The sequence below is a fragment of the Hemitrygon akajei genome, chromosome 12 (assembly GCF_048418815.1).
Source record: "Hemitrygon akajei chromosome 12, sHemAka1.3, whole genome shotgun sequence".
NCBI lineage: Eukaryota > Metazoa > Chordata > Chondrichthyes > Myliobatiformes > Dasyatidae > Hemitrygon > Hemitrygon akajei.
The window spans coordinates 4931232-4954044 of NC_133135.1; the positions used below are offsets into that span (position 1 = coordinate 4931232).

Genomic DNA, 22813 nt, shown 5'->3' on the forward strand with positions numbered 1-22813 from the left:
GATCGCTCTAGACCTTACATCTGGGAACTGCATCAGGCAGCTCTGCACTTCCCTAGACCCCAGCCTGTCACCCATCTGGTCCTAGGAAGCAATTGTTAGTCAAAGTAAACTCAGCAAGTGTCTTTAATTAATGCTCTGAACATTCTGTGAAGACATCGGGAAGTTATCTTTCTACAGTCATAGAAACTTTGAGTTATAGAGCACCACAGCTCTGAAATAGGCCCTTCAACCCATCTAGTCCATGTTGATCTGATCTTCTGTCGAGTCCCATGTACCTTTTCCCCAGACCATATTCCCCCAATCCTCTTCCAGCCATGTACTTATCCAAACTCCTCTTAAGTGTTACATTTGAAACTATGTCTATCACTTCGACTAGCAGTTCGGTTCCCCATGCGAGGCTCATTCAGAAAGTAATGAGGTGTGAGATCCAAGGAAACCAGGGAAACCCCTCAGGTCCCCTTTAACCTTTCACCTTTCACCCTTAACCTATGACCTCTATTTATAGTCTCACCCAACCTCAGTGGAAAAAGCCTGCTGGAATTTGCCCTATCTATACACCTCATAATCTTGTCTATGAAGGTTCTCAGTCATAGTATATCAAACAGTGATAAATCAAGGCAACTGGACTTGCTGTGCTATCTAGGAGACGTTTGCCACTCATCCAAAAGGCTTCTTCAGTTCTAATCCATGCTGGGTAGTTTTCTGGTTTATAAACTCTGTGAGTTGTTCAAAGGTATGGCAATCACCTGGGGGTTGTTAGGAGTCAGAGTTAATGAGAGTGTTATTCGTCTTAACTTTGCATGAATGGAGGTGTGAGCTGTTGTGGAGATGCCGGGGAGAGATGTTTTGTAAGCAGCTGATAGGTGGTGTTGTACCCCACCCCCTCTGTTCAGGGATGGGTTTTCCAGTTTAACAAAGAGCAAAGCAGATGGAAAAACATAGTCATCCCATACGTAACTGGAGTTTCAGAGAAGCCGAGAAGGATTTTCAGCAAACACCAAATCCCCGTGTTTTTCAAAGCTAGAAGCACACTCAGAAGCTCACCCACTCCAAGGATCCTACCATTATAGGCAGCTGTTGATCCCAGGGGATCGCGGGTTTGTGCCTCCGGTGGACTAGGTTAAGCAGTATCTGCTGGGACTGTGGAGTGACAGTCCTTGCCACACTGTACAGCAGAACGCTGAGGCAGCTCTTACGTCTTGGGCATAGATCTCTTATCTCTTATCTCATATCTTATCTATTATCACTTATCTCTTTTATCTCTTCTCTTATCTCCTCTTATCTCTTATCTCTCACAGGCTCTCTTACCCTCTGCTTGCTGCATCAGAGTAGTCCTGTATCTCAAGAGACCCTTTTTCACCTCCTGATTCCAGGCGCGCTTGTCTGAGGCGAGTGACTGCCATGTGTTGGTGCCAATACCTAGGGCCTTGAGGTCGCGCTTGCAGGTGACCTTGTAGGGCAGCTGGGGTCTTCCTGTTGGCCTCCTTTCAAACTCCAGCTCCCCAAAGAGAAGGTCTTTTGCTATGCGCCCACCTGCCATGCGCAGGTTGTGGCCTAGCCTGCGAATACTGATTGAGGAAGGTGAACATGGAGGTGGTGCCTGCTCTTGTTGGTAACCTTGTCTTCCCAGGTGATACAATGTATGTGGACAGTTGAGGAAGTTTAGTATGGGTCCCAAAATCCTAAGAAATTTCTACAGGGGCACAATTGAGAGCATCCTGACTGGCTGCATCACTGCCTGGTATGGGAACTGTACCTCCGTTAATCGTAGGATTCTGCAGAGAGTTGTGCGGACAGCCCAGTGCATCTGTAGTTGTGAACTTCCCATGATTAAGGACACTTACAAAGACAAGTGTGTAAAACGGGCCCAAAGGGTCATTGGGGACCAACGACCCCCAACCACAATCTATTCCAGTGGCTACCATCCGGGAAGCGGTACCGCAGCATAAATGCCAGCACAGCTTCTTCCACGAGGCCATCAGGCTGATTAACTCACACTGATTTGAGTGTATTCTATGTTACATTGACAGTTCTATTTATTTTAAATTATTATAGATTACTATGATTGCACATTGCACATTTAGATGGAGATGTAACGTGAAGATTTTTACTCCTCATTTATGTGAAGGATGTAAGAAGTAAAGTCAATTCAATTCAATTCAAGAGACACTCCTCTGATGATAACAATGTATATTTTGGACAGGGAGGACAGGTGATTTCAAAGAGGGGTTAAAAAGGCCATCTTTGTCAAACTGGAAAACCCATCCCTGAACAGAGGGGGAGGGTTACGACACCATCTATCAGCTACTTACAATACAATCCTAACATCCCTTCCCTGGCATCTCCACAACAGTTCACACCCCCCTTCATGCAAAGATTAGACTAGCGGCACTCGCATTACTTCTATGATTCGTAACGGCCCTCATGTGATTGCTATACCTTTGAACTGAGTTTACAAACCGGAAAACTACCCACCATGGATCAGAACTGAAGAAGCCTTTTGGATGAGTGGCAGAACATCTTCTAGATAACACAGCAAGCCCAGTTGCCTTGATTTACTCCTGCTTGACAGCCTCATAATCTTGTATCATTCGTTCATTGTGTGCCATGTTGTATGATGTAGACGATCATGGTTTTTCCATGACCATGATTGTTCTTGGCAAATGTCTCTACAGAAGTGGTTTGCCATTGACTTCTTCTTTACAAGAACAGTCATGGTGAAGAGCATGATCACTCACGTCATACGACACGGCACATAATGATGATGATGACCGAAATGATCTGTATGAACGATATGCGAGACAAGCTTTTCACTGTCCCTCTGTACATGTGACAATAATTAACCAATTCCAGTTCCTATTCCAGATCCACACACTGGGGACAATTTCCAGCGGCCAATTAACCCACCGATCCTCATGCCTTTAGGATGTGGGAGGAAACCGGAACTCTTGGGGGAGACCCACGTGGTCACAGGGAGAACGTACAAACTCCTTACAGAATGCAGCTGGAATTAAACCCATGCTGCTGGCACTACAACAGTGTTTTGCTAGCCTTTACACTAACTTCCTGCTCCTGTATGCCTGCTGTGAGCCATACGTGAGCCATACACAGGCTGATGAGACTAAATGGAGTCACAATCAGGAGCAGGTTTTTTATCACTGACATAGGTCATGAAATTTGTTGTTTTGTAGCAGCAGTACACTGCAAAATAATAATTTACAATAAGAAACATAAATAAAATAAATAGTGCAAAAATAGTGAGGTAGAGTTTATGGGTTCATTGTCCATTCAGAAATCTATGGCAGAGGGGAAGAAGCTGTTCCTGAAGTGTGTGCCTTCAGGCTCCTATACCTTCTCCTTGATGGTAGCAATGAGAAGTGGGCATGTCCTGGGAGATGAGGTTCCTTAGTGATGGATGCTGCCTTCTGAAGGTGTCCTCTCTGCTGGAGAGGCTTGTGCCCATGATGGAGCTGACTGAGTTCACAACATGCCGCAGCTTTTCCCGATCCTGTGCAGTGGCCCCTCCATACCAGACAGTGATGCAACCCGTCAGAATGCTCTCCATGGTACATCTGTAGAAATTTGCTGGAGTCTTTGGTGAGGTCACAAATGGCAAGGACGAGCGGGGCCAAAAGGCCTGCTTCTGTGCTCGGTGTCTCTATGACTCTAAACGTAAAAGGTCAATGAATTATGAAGTGAATTGACAGTCCAGTGAATTAATTTACACCTCTACATGAATTTCCACTGCGGTCCGGTAGCACTGCAACTAGAGGTCATAGGTTAAGGGTGAAAGGCGAAAAGTTTGGGGAAACTTCTTCACTCAGAGGGTGGTGAGAGTGTGGAACGAGCTGCCTGCACAACATTTAAGAGAAGTAGGGGTATGGAGGGCAACTGGCTGGGTGCAGGTCGACGGGAGTAGGCAGTGAAATGGATTGACACACACTAGATGGGTCAAAGGGCCTGTTTCTGTGCAGTACTTTTCTATGACTCTACGACAAATGTCTCCTGCTGACACTGTATAATGAGACACTGCATAATAAAATCTCTAAATTAAGCTAAACTAATAATCGGGTTCCCAGAACACTTTGCACAAACTCTAGACATTCAACAGCATGTTCCAGCCAATAATGTTCATTCTGAAGGCAGCCACACATGTGCAGAAGGAAATGTGGTCCCTTCTTGGGGCACCATGGTAGTGTAATGGTTAATACGATGCTATTACAGCTCAGGGCATCGGAGTTTGGAGTTCAAATCTGTCACCGACTGTAACGAGTTTGTAAGTCCTCCCAGTGAACTTGTTGGTTTCCTCTTGGAGCTCTGGTATCCTCTCACAGTCCAAGATGTACCAGTTAGCAGGTTAACTGATCATTGTAAACTGTCCTGAGATGAGGCTGGGGTTAAATTGGTGGTTGGTGGGTGGAACAGCTCGAAGAGCTGGAAGAGCCTGGTCCACACTGTATCTCTAAATTAATAAACCTGAGAGTCTGTTTGGAAATGGCTGTGACATTGAGGGAAGGATGCGTGTTGGACAAAATTCTCCATGCAAAGAGGCCAGGACTGTGTCCCAACACCCAATCCACAGCCTTTCAGTCAGGAGCTCCTCATGTGCTCACCTCGGTACCTGGTAAACGAGGCAGGGGATTCTACACCCTTTGGGTGAAATAGTTTTCACAAGCTTCCCTTTAAAATCTCTGCCAATTAAATCTGGTCAGTGGCCACACAGTCACTCCTGTACCTAACATAGAGGCCACTAAGTGGATGCCCGAAGACATCTGCAACTGTAGCCCATCCAGGTCCGGGTTCAGCGTGTTCTCTGTTCGGAGATGTTCAACTGTAGCCCATCCACGTCCGGGTTCAGCGTGTTCTGTGTTCGGAGATGTTCAACTGTAGCCCATCCACGTCCGGGTTCAGCGTGTTCTGTGTTCGGAGATGTTCAACTGTAGCCCATCCACGTCCGGGTTCAGCGTGTTCTGTGTTCAGAGTTGTTCAACTGTAGCCATTCCACGTCCGGGTTCAGCGTGTTCTGTGTTCGGAGATGTTCAACTGTAGCCCATCCACGTCCGGGTTCAGCGTGTTCTCTGTTCGGAGATGTTCAACTGTAGCCCATCCACGTCCGGGTTCAGCGTGTTCTGTGTTCGGAGTCGTTCAACTGTAGCCCATCCACGTCCGGGTTCAGCGTGTTCTCTGTTCGGAGATGTTCAACTGTAGCCCATCCACGTCCGGGTTCAGCGTGTTCTCTGTTCGGAGTTGTTCAACTGTAGCCCATCCACGTCCGGGTTCAGCGTGTTCTGTGTTCGGAGATGTTCAACTGTAGCCCATCCACATCCGGGTTCAGCGTGTTCTCTGTTCCGTGATGTTCAACTGTAGCCCATCCACGTCCGGGTTCAGCGTGTTCTCTGTTCGGAGATGTTCAACTGTAGCCCATCCACGTCCGGGTTCAGCGTGTTCTCTGTTCAGAGATGTTCAACTGTAGCCCATCCACGTCCGGGTTCAGCGTGTTCTCTGTTCGGAGATGTTCAACTGTAGCCCATCCACGTCCGGGTTCAGCGTGTTCTGTGTTCGGAGTCGTTCAACTGTAGCCCATCCACGTCCGGGTTCAGCGTGTTCTGTGTTCGGAGATGTTCAACTGTAGCCCATCCACGTCCGGGTTCAGCGTGTTCTGTGTTCGGAGATGTTCAACTGTAGCCCATCCACGCCGGGTTCAGCGTGTTCTGTGTTCGGAGATGTTCAACTGTAGCCCATCCACATCCGGGTTCAGCGTGTTCTCTGTTCGGAGATGTTCAACTGTAGCCCATCCACGCCGGGTTCAGCGTGTTCTCTGTTCGGAGATGTTCAACTGTAGCCCATCCACGTCCGGGTTCAGCGTGTTCTCTGTTCGGAGATGTTCAACTGTAGCCCATCCACGTCCGGGTTCAGCGTGTTCTCTGTTCCGAGATGTTCAACTGTAGCCCATCCACGTCCGGGTTCAGCGTGTTCTCTGTTCGAAGATGTTCAACTGTAGCCCATCCACGTCCGGGTTCAGCGTGTTCTGTGTTCGGAGATGTTCAACTGTAGCCCATCCACGTCCGGGTTCAGCGTGTTCTGTGTTCGGAGATGTTCAACTGTAGCCCATCCACGTCCGGGTTCAGCGTGTTCTCTGTTCCGAGATGTTCAACTGTAGCCCATCCACGTCCGGGTTCAGCGTGTTCTGTGTTCGGAGATGTTCAACTGTAGCCCATCCACGCCGGGTTCAACGTGTTCTGTGTTCGGAGATGTTCAACTGTAGCCCATCCACGCCGGGTTCAACGTGTTCTCTGTTCGGAGATGTTCAACTGTAGCCCATCCATGTCCGGGTTCAGCGTGTTCTCTGTTCCGAGATGTTCAACTGTAGCCCATCCACGTCCGGGTTCAGCGTGTTCTGTGTTCGGAGATGTTCAACTGTAGCCCATCCACGCCGGGTTCAACGTGTTCTGTGTTCGGAGATGTTCAACTGTAGCCCATCCACGTCCGGGTTCAGCGTGTTCTGTGTTCCGTGATGTTCAACTGTAGCCCATCCACGTCCGGGTTCAGCGTGTTCTCTGTTCGGAGATGTTCAACTGTAGCCCATCCACGTCCGGGTTCAGCGTGTTCTCTGTTCAGAGATGTTCAACTGTAGCCCATCCACGTCTGGGTTCAGCGTGTTCTGTGTTCGGAGATGTTCAACTGTAGCCCATCCACGTCCGAGTTCAGGGTGTTCTCTGTTCGGAGATGTTCAACTGTAGCCCATCCACGTCTGGGTTCAGCGTGTTCTGTGTTCGGAGATGTTCAACTGTAGCCCATCCACGTCCGGGTTCAGCGTGTTCTCTGTTCCGTGATGTTCAACTGTAGCCCATCCACGTCCGGGTTCAGCGTGTTCTCTGTTCGGAGATGTTCAACTGTAGCCCATCCACGTCCGGGTTCAGCGTGTTCTCTGTTCCGTGATGTTCAACTGTAGCCCATCCACGTCCGGGTTCAGCGTGTTCTCTGTTCGGAGATGTTCAACTGTAGCCCATCCACGTCCGGGTTCAGCGTGTTCTCTGTTCGGAGATGTTCAACTGTAGCCCATCCACGTCCGGGTTCAGCGTGTTCTGTGTTCGGAGATGTTCAACTGTAGCCCATCCACGTCCGGGTTCAGCGTGTTCTCTGTTCAGAGATGTTCAACTGTAGCCCATCCACTTCCGGGTTCAGCGTGTTCTCTGTTCGAAGTCGTTCAACTGTAGCCCATCCACGTCCGGGTTCAGCGTGTTCTCTGTTCAGAGATGTTCAACTGTAGCCCATCCACGTCTGGGTTCAGCGTGTTCTCTGTTCGGAGATGTTCAACTGTAGCCCATCCACGTCCGGGTTCAGCATGTTCTCTGTTCGGTGTTGTTCAACTGTAGCCCATCCACGTCCGGGTTCAGCGTGTTCTGTGTTCGGAGATGTTCAACTGTAGCCCATCCACGTCCGGGTTCAGCGTGTTCTCTGTTCAGAGATGTTCAACTGTAGCCCATCCACGTCCGGGTTCAGGGTGTTCTCTGTTCCGAGATGTTCAACTGTAGCCCATCCACGTCTGGGTTCAGCGTGTTCTCTGTTCGGAGATGTTCAACTGTAGCCCATCCACGTCCGGGTTCAGCGTGTTCTCCGTTCGGTGTTGTTCAACTGTAGCCCATCCACGTCCGGGTTCAGCGTGTTCTGTGTTCGGAGATGTTCAACTGTAGCCCATCCACGTCCGGGTTCAGCGTGTTCTCTGTTCGGAGTTGTTCAACTGTAGCCCATCCACGTCCGGGTTCAGCGTGTTCTGTGTTCCGTGATGTTCAACTGTAGCCCATCCACGTCCGGGTTCAGCGTGTTCTGTGTTCCGTGATGTTCAACTGTAGCCCATCCACGTCTGGGTTCAGCGTGTTCTCTGTTCGGTGTTGTTCAACTGTAGCCCATCCACGTCCGGGTTCAGCGTGTTCTCTGTTCGGTGTTGTTCAACTGTAGCCCATCCACGTCCGGGTTCAGCGTGTTCTGTGTTCCGTGATGTTCAACTGTAGCCCATCCATGTCTGGGTTCAGCGTGTTCTCTGTTCGGTGATGTTCAACTGTAGCCCATCCACGTCCGGGTTCAGCGTGTTCTGTGTTCCGTGATGTTCAACTGTAGCCCATCCACGTCCGGGTTCAGCGTGTTCTGTGTTCCGTGATGTTCAACTGTAGCCCATCCACGTCCGGGTTCAGCGTGTTCTCTGTTCGGTGTTGTTCAACTGTAGCCCATCCACGTCCGGGTTCAGCGTGTTCTCTGTTCGGAGATGTTCAACTGTAGCCCATCCACGTCCGGGTTCAGCGTGTTCTCTGTTCAGAGATGTTCAACTGTAGCCCATCCACGTCCGGGTTCAGCGTGTTCTGTGTTCCGTGATGTTCAACTGTAGCCCATCCACGTCCGGGTTCAGCGTGTTCTGTGTTCCGTGATGTTCAACTGTAGCCCATCCACGTCTGGGTTCAGCGTGTTCTCTGTTCGGTGTTGTTCAACTGTAGCCCATCCATGTCCGGGTTCAGCGTGTTCTCTGTTCCGAGATGTTCAACTGTAGCCCATCCACGTCCGGGTTCAGCGTGTTCTGTGTTCGGAGATGTTCAACTGTAGCCCATCCACGCCGGGTTCAACGTGTTCTGTGTTCGGAGATGTTCAACTGTAGCCCATCCACGTCCGGGTTCAGCGTGTTCTGTGTTCCGTGATGTTCAACTGTAGCCCATCCACGTCCGGGTTCAGCGTGTTCTCTGTTCGGAGATGTTCAACTGTAGCCCATCCACGTCCGGGTTCAGCGTGTTCTCTGTTCAGAGATGTTCAACTGTAGCCCATCCACGTCTGGGTTCAGCGTGTTCTGTGTTCGGAGATGTTCAACTGTAGCCCATCCACGTCCGAGTTCAGGGTGTTCTCTGTTCGGAGATGTTCAACTGTAGCCCATCCACGTCTGGGTTCAGCGTGTTCTGTGTTCGGAGATGTTCAACTGTAGCCCATCCACGTCCGGGTTCAGCGTGTTCTCTGTTCCGTGATGTTCAACTGTAGCCCATCCACGTCCGGGTTCAGCGTGTTCTCTGTTCGGAGATGTTCAACTGTAGCCCATCCACGTCCGGGTTCAGCGTGTTCTCTGTTCCGTGATGTTCAACTGTAGCCCATCCACGTCCGGGTTCAGCGTGTTCTCTGTTCGGAGATGTTCAACTGTAGCCCATCCACGTCCGGGTTCAGCGTGTTCTCTGTTCGGAGATGTTCAACTGTAGCCCATCCACGTCCGGGTTCAGCGTGTTCTGTGTTCGGAGATGTTCAACTGTAGCCCATCCACGTCCGGGTTCAGCGTGTTCTCTGTTCAGAGATGTTCAACTGTAGCCCATCCACTTCCGGGTTCAGCGTGTTCTCTGTTCGAAGTCGTTCAACTGTAGCCCATCCACGTCCGGGTTCAGCGTGTTCTCTGTTCAGAGATGTTCAACTGTAGCCCATCCACGTCTGGGTTCAGCGTGTTCTCTGTTCGGAGATGTTCAACTGTAGCCCATCCACGTCCGGGTTCAGCATGTTCTCTGTTCGGTGTTGTTCAACTGTAGCCCATCCACGTCCGGGTTCAGCGTGTTCTGTGTTCGGAGATGTTCAACTGTAGCCCATCCACGTCCGGGTTCAGCGTGTTCTCTGTTCAGAGATGTTCAACTGTAGCCCATCCACGTCCGGGTTCAGGGTGTTCTCTGTTCCGAGATGTTCAACTGTAGCCCATCCACGTCTGGGTTCAGCGTGTTCTCTGTTCGGAGATGTTCAACTGTAGCCCATCCACGTCCGGGTTCAGCGTGTTCTCCGTTCGGTGTTGTTCAACTGTAGCCCATCCACGTCCGGGTTCAGCGTGTTCTGTGTTCGGAGATGTTCAACTGTAGCCCATCCACGTCCGGGTTCAGCGTGTTCTCTGTTCGGAGTTGTTCAACTGTAGCCCATCCACGTCCGGGTTCAGCGTGTTCTGTGTTCCGTGATGTTCAACTGTAGCCCATCCACGTCCGGGTTCAGCGTGTTCTGTGTTCCGTGATGTTCAACTGTAGCCCATCCACGTCTGGGTTCAGCGTGTTCTCTGTTCGGTGTTGTTCAACTGTAGCCCATCCACGTCCGGGTTCAGCGTGTTCTCTGTTCGGTGTTGTTCAACTGTAGCCCATCCACGTCCGGGTTCAGCGTGTTCTGTGTTCCGTGATGTTCAACTGTAGCCCATCCATGTCTGGGTTCAGCGTGTTCTCTGTTCGGTGATGTTCAACTGTAGCCCATCCACGTCCGGGTTCAGCGTGTTCTGTGTTCCGTGATGTTCAACTGTAGCCCATCCACGTCCGGGTTCAGCGTGTTCTGTGTTCCGTGATGTTCAACTGTAGCCCATCCACGTCCGGGTTCAGCGTGTTCTCTGTTCGGTGTTGTTCAACTGTAGCCCATCCACGTCCGGGTTCAGCGTGTTCTCTGTTCGGAGATGTTCAACTGTAGCCCATCCACGTCCGGGTTCAGCGTGTTCTCTGTTCAGAGATGTTCAACTGTAGCCCATCCACGTCCGGGTTCAGCGTGTTCTGTGTTCCGTGATGTTCAACTGTAGCCCATCCACGTCCGGGTTCAGCGTGTTCTGTGTTCCGTGATGTTCAACTGTAGCCCATCCACGTCTGGGTTCAGCGTGTTCTCTGTTCGGTGTTGTTCAACTGTAGCCCATCCACGTCCGGGTTCAGCGTGTTCTCTGTTCGGAGATGTTCAACTGTAGCCCATCCACGTCCGGGTTCAGCGTGTTCTGTGTTCCGTGATGTTCAACTGTAGCCCATCCACGTCTGGGTTCAACGTGTTCTCTGTTCGGTGTTGTTCAACTGTAGCCCATCCACGTCCGGGTTCAGCGTGTTCTCTGTTCAGAGATGTTCAACTGTAGCCCATCCACGTCCGGGTTCAGCGTGTTCTCTGTTCAGAGATGTTCAACTGTAGCCCATCCACGTCCGGGTTCAGCGTGTTCTCTGTTCAGAGATGTTCAACTGTAGCCCATCCACGTCCGGGTTCAGCGTGTTCTGTGTTCGGAGATGTTCAACTGTAGCCCATCCACGTCCGGGTTCAGCGTGTTCTCTGTTCAGAGATGTTCAACTGTAGCCCATCCACGTCCGGGTTCAGCGTGTTCTCTGTTCGGTGTTGTTCAACTGTAGCCCATCCACGTCTGGGTTCAGCGTTTTCTCTGTTCGGTGTTGTTCAACTGTAGCCCATCCACGTCCGGGTTCAGCGTGTTCTCTGTTCAGAGATGTTCAACTGTAGCCCATCCACGTCCAGGTTCAGCGTGTTCTCTGTTCGGTGTTGTTCAACTGTAGCCCATCCACGTCTGGGTTCAGCGTGTTCTCTGTTCGGTGTTGTTCAACTGTAGCCCATCCACGTCTGGGTTCAGCGTGTTCTCTGTTCGGAGATGTTCAACTGTAGCCCATCCACGTCCAGGTTCAGCGTGTTCTCTGTTCGGAGATGCTCTTCTGCACAGCCCTGTTGTAAACACATGGTTATCTGAGTTACTGTCACCTTTCTGTCAGCTTGAACCAGTCTGGCCATTCTCCTCTCACCTCTCTCATTATCATGGCATTTTCACCCACAGAACTGTCACTCACTGGATATTTTTTGTTTTTCACACCATTCTCTGTAAACTTGAGAGACTGTTGTGCATGAAAATCCCAGGAGATCAGTAGTTTCCGGGATACTCAAACCACCCCATCTGGTACCAACAAGAGTTATTTAGATCACATTTCTTTCCTAATCTGATTTTTAGTCTGAACAACAACTGAACCTCTTGACCATGTCTGCATGCTTCTATGCACTGAGTTGTTGCCACCCTCTATATTTAGATTTATTTATCTCACGTACATAAAAACATACAGTGAAAAGCATTGTTTGCGTTCATAACCAACACACCCAAGGATGTGCTGGGGGTGGCCCACAAGTGTCTCCACACATTCTGGTGCCAACATAACATGCCCACAATGTACAGAATAATGACACGAGCAGCAACAACAGGCCCTGTTCCTCCCTCCGGCCCAGCCACTCACCCAAACACATACACAGTCCTCTAGCCCCAGGACAGGCCATTTTTAGCCTCCAACCTCAAATGGACTCCTGTATTCACAGACATCGAGTCTTTGACTCGGGAAGTGAATTCCGCATTCCAACGTCCCTCTGACAGAACAATATTTCTCTTCTGACTTCCTCTAAGTCTCCTACTCTCTCCCTAAATCTCTGCTGTTTAGTTTCTGACATGGTCTGCATTTCTGCTGTACATTCCCAATCCTCTTCATCTCCTGCATCACCATGTGCTTCCCCCTCCCTTGTGTCTCTACCTTCCCCTAGAGACCCCCATGTTATTGTGCACTCAGTCCAAGCAGCAGAGTTCAATTAGCAAAGATTGTCCGGAGTCACAATGTTCCCAAGGTTGGTTTACATGCTGGGGGTGTTAGTAACCACATTGAGAAACATGTGGGAAAGCAGAGAGACATTTTGAATCCTTCAAAAGAAGCGCAGTTATCACATGAGGAATCTTTGCTTGGGGAAGGAACTCACTAAATGCCAAAAATACGGGGATTACAACAATATGTCCTGAAAAGATTAAAACTTAAATGAAATAGGTAGTTAAAATCTATCAGGAGAATCAAGTGTGGCACTACTCAAGGTAAAATGATAAGTCAGTCCCAGGCTGATTTAAGGCAAGAGGATTGAGGAGGGAGTGCATCAATTTATTTAGAGTAAACCTAAATAATCCTCTATTCCAAGTTGCAGAAATTGTGTGGAGCCTTTGGTGCATTGGCCTTCATAAATCAAAGTTCAATAAGTTCAAAATTCAAAACTGTGCTAATACAAAATAGATAAATAATGCTGAGAACATGAGTTGTGGAGTCCCTATTCAATGCCTCGGTCATAATTGGCTACCCCTTCTGTTGGCAGGGTGAGAATTTTTGAAAGCGTAGTTCTCTTCTGATAATTTTGTAAACAAATATATCAAAATAGACGCCATCTGCAAACCCCTAAGAGCAAAAGAACTATGAGCCAATGGAACTCAAAGCTCAACTAAAGGGGGAGCCACTCAGGACCGAGGCAAGCAAACAGGGCCATATGTAAGCATGAGCACTCTCAGAGATTCAGTATTATTTTTATTTATTAATTCAGGGTATTGAGTTATGGAGTTGTGATGTTATGTTGAAGTTGTATAAGACAGTGATGAAGTGAAATTTGAAGGATTGTGCGCAGCTGGCCACCTATAGGGCAAAGATATCACTAAGACTGAGAGGCGAGGTGCTTGCCACGGTTCAGCGGAGACTTCGCAAGTTGCAGAGTTGCCATTTACACAACTGCAGAAACCAACCAACACTGACAAGCACAAAGCTGTAGTTTTTGGCCCATTCTCTGAGATCAACTGTTGCACAATATCCCTTCTCAAATATCATTTCTAACTCATCTCTGTGTGTAAAGTGATTGCCCCTTAATTTTATTAATTGTTATTTTTATTTAGTGAAACAGCACGGAACAGCCTTCGAGCCACACTAGCCAATTTAACCCTCACCTAACCACAGGACAACTTGCAACGAACAATTAACCTTCTAACCAGTACGTCTTTGGATTGTGGGAGGAAACTGGAGCACCTGGAAAAAACCCCACATTCCACAAATTCGTGACAGAGGATGCCAGGATTAAACTCCGAACTCCAACGCCACAAGCTGTAATACCGTCACTCTAACCATTTAAAAGTACTTCCACTGAACATAAACTTCTGTACTTTTGTTTTTGATACCCTTACCCTGGCAAGATAACTATCTATACCCCTGATATTCTTACACACATCTGTGGAATTCATTGCCACAGCCAGTTGTGGACGTCAAGTCATTGGGTATAGTTATGGCGGAGGCTGATAGGTTCTTGATTAGTCAGGGTGACAAAGGTTATGGGGAGAAGGCAGGAGAATGGGGTTGAGAAAGAAAATATATCAGCCAAGGTGGTATGATGGAGCAGACTCAATGGGCCAAATGGCCTAACCTTTCTACCATGTCCCATGGTTTTATCTAGTCACCTATCAGTTTCCTTTGGTCGAGGGAGAAGACCCAGCCTCTCCAATCACTCCTCATAACTAAAGTCCTGCGATCCAGGCATCATAGAGTCACAGAATCATACAACACCTCATCACAGAAATAGGCTCTTCAGCCCACTTAGTCTATGCCAGACAGTTATTCTGCCTAGTCCCATCGACCCTGAGATTCACTTTCTTGCAGCATACTCTATAAGTCCAATAACCAGAACAGAATTAATGAAAGACCCACACCAACTGGGAATACAGCCTGAATGCAAAAAACAACAAACTCTGCAAATGCAAAAAGAAAGAAGAAATAATAAATAAATACGCGGATAGATAGATAGATACTTTGTATCAAGAACATAAGATGAAGAGTCCTTCAAAGTGAGTCCACAGAGTGTGGAACCTTTCAATGATGGGACCAGTGAAGTTATCCCCTCTGGTTCAGGGACCTGATGGTTGAAGGATAGTAATTGTTTCTGAACCTGGTGGTGTGAGCCATGAGACTTCTGTACCTTCTGCCTGATGGTAGCAGTGAGAAGAGAGCATGACCTGGTGGTGGGATCCCTGATGATAGATGTTGCTTGCCTTGACAATGCTCCATGTGGATGTGTTCAGTAGTAGGGAGAGCTTTACTAGTGATGGACTGGGCCATTTCTACTACTTTTTGTATGATATTTGTACAATACAGGGCAATGGTGGTTCCATACCAGGCTGTGATGCAGCCAGTCAATATAGTCTCCACCACACATCTACAGAAGTCTGTCAGAGCTTTAGATGGCACGCCAAATATTCACAAACTCCTAAGGAAGTAAAGGTGTTGTCATGCTTTCTTTACAATTGCACTTACATGCTGGGCCCAGGACAGCTCCTCTGAAATGATAACACTGAGGAATTTAAAGTTGCTGACCTCTCCACCTCTGATCCTCCAATGAGAACTGGCTCACGGACCTCCAGTTTCCTTTTCTTGAAGTCAATAATGAGCTAATTGGTCTTGCTGACATTGAGTAAGAGATTGTTGCTGTGGCACCACTCAGACAGATTTTCAATCTCCCTCCGGTATGCTGATTCCTCACCACCTTTGATTTGGCCTATGACAGTAGTGTTGTCAGCAAACTTAAAAATGGTTTTGGAGCTGTGCTTAGTCACACAGTCATGGGTGTAAAGTGAGTAGAGCAGGGGACTAGGCACACAGACAACCCTGTGGTGCACCTGTGCTGATGGAGATCGTGGAGGAGATGTTGTTGCCAATCCAAACTGACTGGGGTCGGCAAGTGAGGAAATCGAGGATCCAATTGCAAAAGGAGATATCGAGGCCATGGTCTTGAAACTTATTGATGAGTTTTGAGGGAATTATAGTATTGAACGCCGAGCTGTGGTTGATAAAGAGCATCTTTGCTGTCCAGACGTTCGGAGCTTCTGCTGTGGACCTGTTGTGCTAGGAGGCAATCTGGAGTGGATCTAAACCATTTCGTAGGCGGGACTTGATGTGTTTCATCAACAGCCTCTCGAAACACTTCACTGCTGTGGATGTAAGTGCCACTGATGACAATAATTGAGGCAGGTTACTACATTTTCTGAAGCACTGGTATAACTGAAGCCTTTTTGAAGCAGTGGGTACCTCAGACTGCCGACGCAAGAGGTTAAGGATATCGGTGAACACTCCAGCCAGTTGACCAGCACAGGTCTTTAGTGCTCAGCCAGGCACCCCATCTGGGCCGGATGCTTCCTGAAGAACTCATCTGTGGATCTGAATGAATACACCATACTTGCCAATCTGTAACCGTGCTACAAGTTCATCAACCTTATTCCATATACTGCGTGCATTCAAATACAACACCTTCAGTCCTGTATTCACATTTTTCAATTTTGTCTGCCTTTCACACTGCAACTCATCCTGTTGACAGCAATGTTGCTCAGTCATCAGCCTCTCCTTGCTATGAGTCTCACTACATATTACCTCCGTTTGTAAACCAACTACCTCACCCTCAACACTTATCACTCCAGTTTCCATTGCATGCCAAATTAGTGGCCGCTCCACTTCCACTTGAGTTATTTTTATTGGACCTTACTAATTAATCCCTTTTGCTGATTGGTTACTCCTCAACTCAGAGAAACTGCCGCAAAACTCTGCCTTTAAAATTTCAATCGCCACCCTGATTGCTCTTTTTACACACCCTGATGTGAATTGTCCAACTCCAACACAGAGAAAACAGGTTCAAAGCCCTGCTTTTAAGATCTTGAACAAGGACCTGACTGAAAGGTAGCTCTTTTCATACACTGCATCTTGCTGATTGGCTGCTCCTCAACTCAGATAAACTGTGGCAAAACTCTGCCTTTAAAATTGCAGTCACCTCCCTGATTAAAAAGTAGCTCTTTTTACATACCCTGGTATGGATTGTCCAACTCTTAATCACTTTAAAATTAAGCCCTCTCAGTATTAGTCATTTCTGCCCTGGGAAAAAGTCTCTGTCTATCCACTCAGTTTATACCTCTTATAATCTTCTACACCTCTATCAAGTCACCTCTCTTCCTCTTTTGCTCCAGGGAGAAAAGCCCTAGCATGCTCAACCTATCCTCATAAGACGGGCTCTCTAATCCAGGCAGCATCCTGGTAAAACTCCTCTGCACCCTCTCTGAATCTTCCATATCCTTCCTATAATGAGATGACCAGAGCTGAACACAATACTCCCAGTGTTTTATGGAGCTGCAACATATTGTGCACCTTCTTAACCACCCTATTATCAGATACTTTTATAAATCCCACTAAGGCTACATACATAAATTCACAGGAGAAAAAATTTGGACCAGCTGGAAAAATGGGCTGAAAAATTACAGATGGAATTTAATGCAATAAGTGTGAGGTGTTGCACTTTGGGAGGACAAACCACGGTGAGTGGTAAGGCCCTGAGGAGTGTGGAAGATCAGAGGAATCAGGGAATACAGCCTCACAATTCCTTGAAAGTGGCATAACATCTGGATAGGGTCATGAAGAAAGCTTTTTGGACATCAAAGTACTTAGAACAGGAGTTGTGATGTTATGATGAAGTTGTATAAAGTGCTGGTGAGGCCTAATTTGGAGTGTTGAGTGCAGTTCTGGTCAGATACCTACAGGAAATATATCAAAAAGATTGAAAGAGTACAGAGAAAATTTCTCCATACAAAGAAAATCTGCACATTGTTTTGAAATCATTCGTGTACAGTTTTCTGAAAAAGTTGGCAAATATTCTCTTTTCAGAGTTTATCACAAGTTTAGGCACATGGTAGTTATTTGAATGCGATGTGTTAAAAACCTGTCTTTGACAAGACGCGTTGTAAAGGTTAGGACGTCAGTCCCTGGAGCATAGGAGAATAAGGGGAGATTTTATAGAGAGATACAAAACTCTGAGGGGTAATGTTAGGGTAAATATAGGCAGGCTTTTCCACTGAGGTTGGGTGGGACTAGACTAGAACTCAGGGGAAATATTTGAGAAGAACGAGGAGATCTTCTTCACTTGGAATAGGGTCGATTACAACATTTAAAAAAAAGTTTGGACTGGTATGAGGATGGGAGGGGAATGGAGGGCTGTGGTCTGGGTGCAGGTCAGTGGGACCAGGCTGAATAACAGTTCAACGTGACCATGTGTTTCTGTGCTGTATGACTCTGAAAGAATACAAGTTTTGGAGGGGGGTGGGATGGCAGAGGGAGACCAGTCCAAGGGAAAACATGCAGAATGCAAACCAAATAGACTGTATTTAGCTTGTGGTTCCAGACTATAATCAAAATTAGGGGTGCCACGATAGCATAGTGGTTAGTGTAACACTATTACAGCTCAGGGCATTGGGATTCGTAGTTCAATTCCAGCATCATCTGTAAGAAAGTTTGTATTTTCTGCCCCTGTGTGCTTGGGTTTCATCTGGGTGCTCCGGTTTCCTCCCACAGTCCAAAGACGTACAGGTTAGTCGGTGAATTGGTGATTGTAAATGGTCCTGTGATTAGTCTAGGGTTAAATCGGGGGGTTGCTGGGTGGCACGGTTCAGTGGGCTGGGAGGGCCTGTTCCACACTGTATCTACATGAAATAAAGAAGGGGAAGTGAAATGAAGAAGTAAGTGGAAATGTTTTCATTCATTCCCAGGGACCTGAAGGACCTCGAGGGCATCCTGGGCCTCCCGTAAGTACAGATTCCTTTTACTTGGTGAAAGCATTATGTGGATTCTACTTTCCTTTCAATCTGTTTAAAGAGATTGCAATAAATCTGTCTATTTCATTCCAGGGCCCCCCTGGTGTGCCAGGACCTCTGGTAAGCAAAACCCACTCTCCTACTTGTTATATCTGCATGGGGCTGCTTTGGTTCCAACCAAAGTCTTGTGTTGAAAAGGAAAACCGGTGACACCCCGAAGTTGAAGGCTGTACGAGGTGCCCCTCAGAAATATTATTTATTTACTTATTTTAATTTAGAGATTTGTCTCAGTAACAGACCCTTCCTGCCCAACAAACCTGGCTGCCCAATTCAAAGTTCCAAGTTCAAAGGCATACTATGTCACCATATACCACCTTCCGATTCATTTTCTTGCGGGCATTCACAGTAGAACTGAAAAATACAATGGAATCGATGAAAAGCGATACACAAAGACTGGCAAGCATGCCAGTCACCCATACGATCAAATAACCAACTAACCCGTACGTGTCCGGAATGTGGGAGGAGAGGGAAGTGCTCAGAGGAAGCCCACACGGTCATGGGTGGAAGGTACAGACTCCTTACTGACAGCAGTGGGATTTGAACCTGGGTTGCTGATGATGTAATAGCGTTGCTCTAACCACTATACAACCCTGCTGCCCCAACAGCATTATTAACACCAGCTACCTCCAGTTTACAAATTAGTGGTGGCAACCCGTCAGGGAAAAAGACAATGAATTTTCCTGAGCAACACACACAAAATGTTGGAGGAACTCAGCAGGTCAGACAGCATTTATGGAAAAGAGTAAACAGTCGACATTTCAGGCCGAGACTCTTCATCAGTACTGGAAAGGAAGGGGGAAGATGCCAGATTAAGGTGGTGGTGGGAGGGGAAGGAGGACAAGGAGTGATGGGCAAAGCGAGGAGGGTGGGGGTGTGGGGAGGAGGGGGTTGAAGAAAGAAGCTGGAAGGTGAAAGGTGGTAAAGGAAAAGGGTTGGAGAAGAAGGAATCTGATAGGAGAGGAGAATGAACCATGGAAGAAAGGGAAGGAGGAGGGGCTGTCTCCTTCATTTTGGAATGTGCTGAAATGTGCAGGAATTAATATTTCTGCACATTCCAGAATGACAGAGAGAGCCCCAGAGGAATAATATCTTTGAGCTTGGTGCCGTCAGCATGATGTGACTTGTGCAATTAGTTCCTTTCAAGGCATGCTTCACATATAAATCTCGTCATTGATGATTCTGAGTAAAAGCTCACTGTTTAGATGAATAGTTTGAATTCTTGGGATGTTCTGGTTCTGTCCAAACAAGGGCATGTCGTACCCGGTGGCCAGGAGTTTGTATTCAGTGGAGAAGCAGCAGACATCAACACTGACAGCTACCACAGGGGGTTTGCAGAGTTTCTGCTTAACAGCAGCAAGATGGCACAGTGCCATCACGGTTAGCACAGGGCTCTACAGTGCCAACGACCAGGGTTCAGTTCCCTCTGCTGTCTGTAAGGAGTTTGTACATTCTCCCCATGACTGCGTGGGTTTCTTCCCAGTTGTCTGATTTCCTCCCGCGTTCAGAAGACGTACGGGTTAGGGTTAGTGAGATGTGGGCATGCTATGTTGGCACCGGAAGCATGACGACACTTGTGGGCTGCCCCAGCACATCCTTGCTGATTAGATTTGATGCAAACGATGCCTTTCACAGTATGTTTCGACGTTTCAATGTAAGGTCACAAATAGAGCTCATCTAATCTTCTGTGATGACGCGTTGCTCTTCATGTCAGTCAGCTGCACTCGGAGTTGCCAAAGCAACAGTGAGGCTCTTCATTCAGAATCACTGGCATAGGTCGTGAGACTTGTCGTTTTGCAGCAGCACTCCATTCCAATACATTTTTTAGAAAGAGTTGTTATGTTTTGTAGCTTTAGAATATTAAATTAATTTGAAGGAAAAGACAGGACTGAGCGATGTGAGTATGTTACTCTTAGCCAGGTACACACGTCACATGGTAGTGCGATGATGTAAGCAATTCACGTATTTTTTACATACAACCCGTACTGAATTATTTAAACAATAAGAATGCTTTATCAAGCAACATGTTTACAATATTATGCAAATACTACTAAAATATTAAATGCACAACACTCCTCCCTGCTTAGCTATAAACTCCAACTCAATATAGAATGAATTTCAACTATATACACAGGATATTATATAATACAGCTACTATACAGACATCCACAGCACAGTAAATTTTAAATTGTCCCATTCAAGCTTAATGATTTAATCACCATGGAGACTTGCTTATTCTTATGGAATAACGTCTTTCCTGATAGGGAGGTCACTCTGCTTGGCAGGTGAGATTTGTGGCTATGAAACAAACTGGGTGATTGTAGACGATGACTCTGAGACTGCAGGAAATGATCCTGATAACTCTGGACACCTTCCTTCTTCCTTTTTCATTTTCTACATTGTGCATGTTGATCTTGGGAAGGTGCATTTAGTTCACTGGAGTATTCTCTTATTAATCCTTCTATTGCTTCCTTTACAATCTGATCTCTCCCCTTGGTTTCCTCATGCACACCATCATCTGACCAACCCTGTTTTCATATCTCCTTTCTTTTTCAAATCTTTTTATTATTATTATCCAAAATTAACCAGAGTACATCGAAGCAGCTAACACTTACAGTGTCTCAAGGGGAAAAAAAACATTGTTTTAAAGATTGAAAAATTTTGGTGCCAAAAAAGGAAAAAACTCCTTCTAAAGCAAAGAAAAGTGAGGGAAAGAACCCATTAGGTGTTCAACCCCAGAGCCATGCGTCATACAAAAAGCTTCTAAAGATAAACATCAAACCGCCAGCGAGAAGAAAAAGTACCAAAATTTACAATTAGATCGTGGAGGAAATCTATCAATTAACTCAAATGATAGTAACGAGCAAATGAACCCCATCTTTTCTCAAAATCAAACATAGGTTCGAAGGTTCGACTTCTAATTTTCTCCAAACTAAGACATAACATCACTTGAGAGAACCATTGTGACAGAGTGGGAGCCGACGTATCCTTCCACTTCGACAGAATGGCCCTCCTAGCTATCAATGTAACAAACGCAATAACATGTTGGTCAGACAAAGAAATACCGTGGATATTTTGAGGAATTATTCCAAAAGGCACAGTTAATTTGTTAGGTTGTAAATTAATTTTAAGTGCTTTAGAAATTGTAGAAAAAAACTGACTTCCAGAACTGTTCCAATGTAGAACAAGACCAAAACATGTGTGTCAGTGTAGCTGTCTCAGTTTTACATCTATCACAATAACTATCAACATTAGGAAAGATTTTAGACAATCTCTCCTTCGTCAAATAGTAACCATGTATAATTTTAAATTGAATCAGTGAATGACTAGCACAGATTGAAGAAGAGTTAACCAACTTCAGAATCAGTGTCCAGTCCTCCATCATAAAAGTCAAATTAAGTTCCTTTTCCCAATCTTGTTTAATCTTAAATAAAGGACGCTTATCTCATTGTAATAATAAATTATAGATTCATCCAATGGAACCCTTCATCAAAGGGTTCATACTTGTAATAGTATCTAACAGGTCGGCATCCAATATGTAAGGAAAATTACTTAAATATTTTTGTAAGAAATGTCTAACTTGAAGGTATTGTAAAAATGTGAGTATGAAAGAGAGTATTTATCAACTAATTGTTCAAAAGACTTTGGTCTATCTTCTTTAAATAGATCCAAAAAAGAATTAATACCTTTATTTTTCCAAAGTAAAAACATTGGATCACTCAAAGAAGACTTAAAAAAAGTAATTTTGATAAATTAAACTAAAAAGTTTAAATTTTTTAAGGTTAAAAAAATTACAGAACTGGAGCCAAATTTGTAAAGAATGCTTAATCACAAGGTATAAATTTAAATTAGCAACTTTAGCTAATTGTATAGGTAAAGCAGCTCGCAATAACGAGGTTAAATAAAACTGTTTCACAGCTTTCAATTCCAAGTCTACCCAAACTGGCCGCTTGTTCTTATCAACCCAGTGTAACCAAAAGTACATATATCTCACATTAACAGCCCAGTAATACATTCTTAAATTAGGAAAAGCAAGACCTCCATCCTTTTTCAATTTTTGTAAGTGACATTTACTAATTCGTGGTCTTTTATCATTCCAAATAAAAAATGAAATAATAGAATCAACCCGACCAAAACACTTCTTAGTCAAAAAAACAGGGATATTCTGAAATAAATATAACAATTTTGGTAAAATCATTTTGACTATATGGATGCGACCAGCAAGTAAAAGTGTAAGTGGGTTCCATCTACTAAATAAATACTTCATAGATTCTACCAAGGGAACAAAATTAGCTTTATAAAGATCCTTATTTTTTTAGTGATTATAACACCTAAGTATCTAAAGGAATCTGTGACTTTGAAAGGAATATTATCATATAGAGAAACAGATTCATTTAAAGAAATCAGTTCACTTTTATTAAAATTTATTTTATATCCTGAAAGTCTCCAAGTTTATTAAATAATTTTAGCAAGGCAGGGATAGATTCCTCGGGATTAAATATATAAACCAGTAAATCGTCAGCGTAAAGAGAAATGTTATGAATGGTCTCATTCACAAGAATCCCATGA

The 22813-nt window shown here is 45.9% G+C and overlaps 1 protein-coding gene across 3 annotated transcripts in view; it reads left to right on the plus strand.

Annotated features, from left to right (window-relative positions):
• Positions 1–22813, plus strand: part of LOC140736680 (uncharacterized) — a 493430-nt gene that overhangs the window by 450447 nt on the left and 20170 nt on the right. For all 3 annotated transcript variants that reach the window (XM_073062505.1, XM_073062507.1, XM_073062506.1), the window contains 2 exons: positions 18143–18178; positions 18281–18307. In XM_073062505.1, the coding sequence (XP_072918606.1) occupies positions 18143–18178; positions 18281–18307 (63 nt within the window). The remainder of the gene's footprint in view (positions 1–18142; positions 18179–18280; positions 18308–22813) is intronic.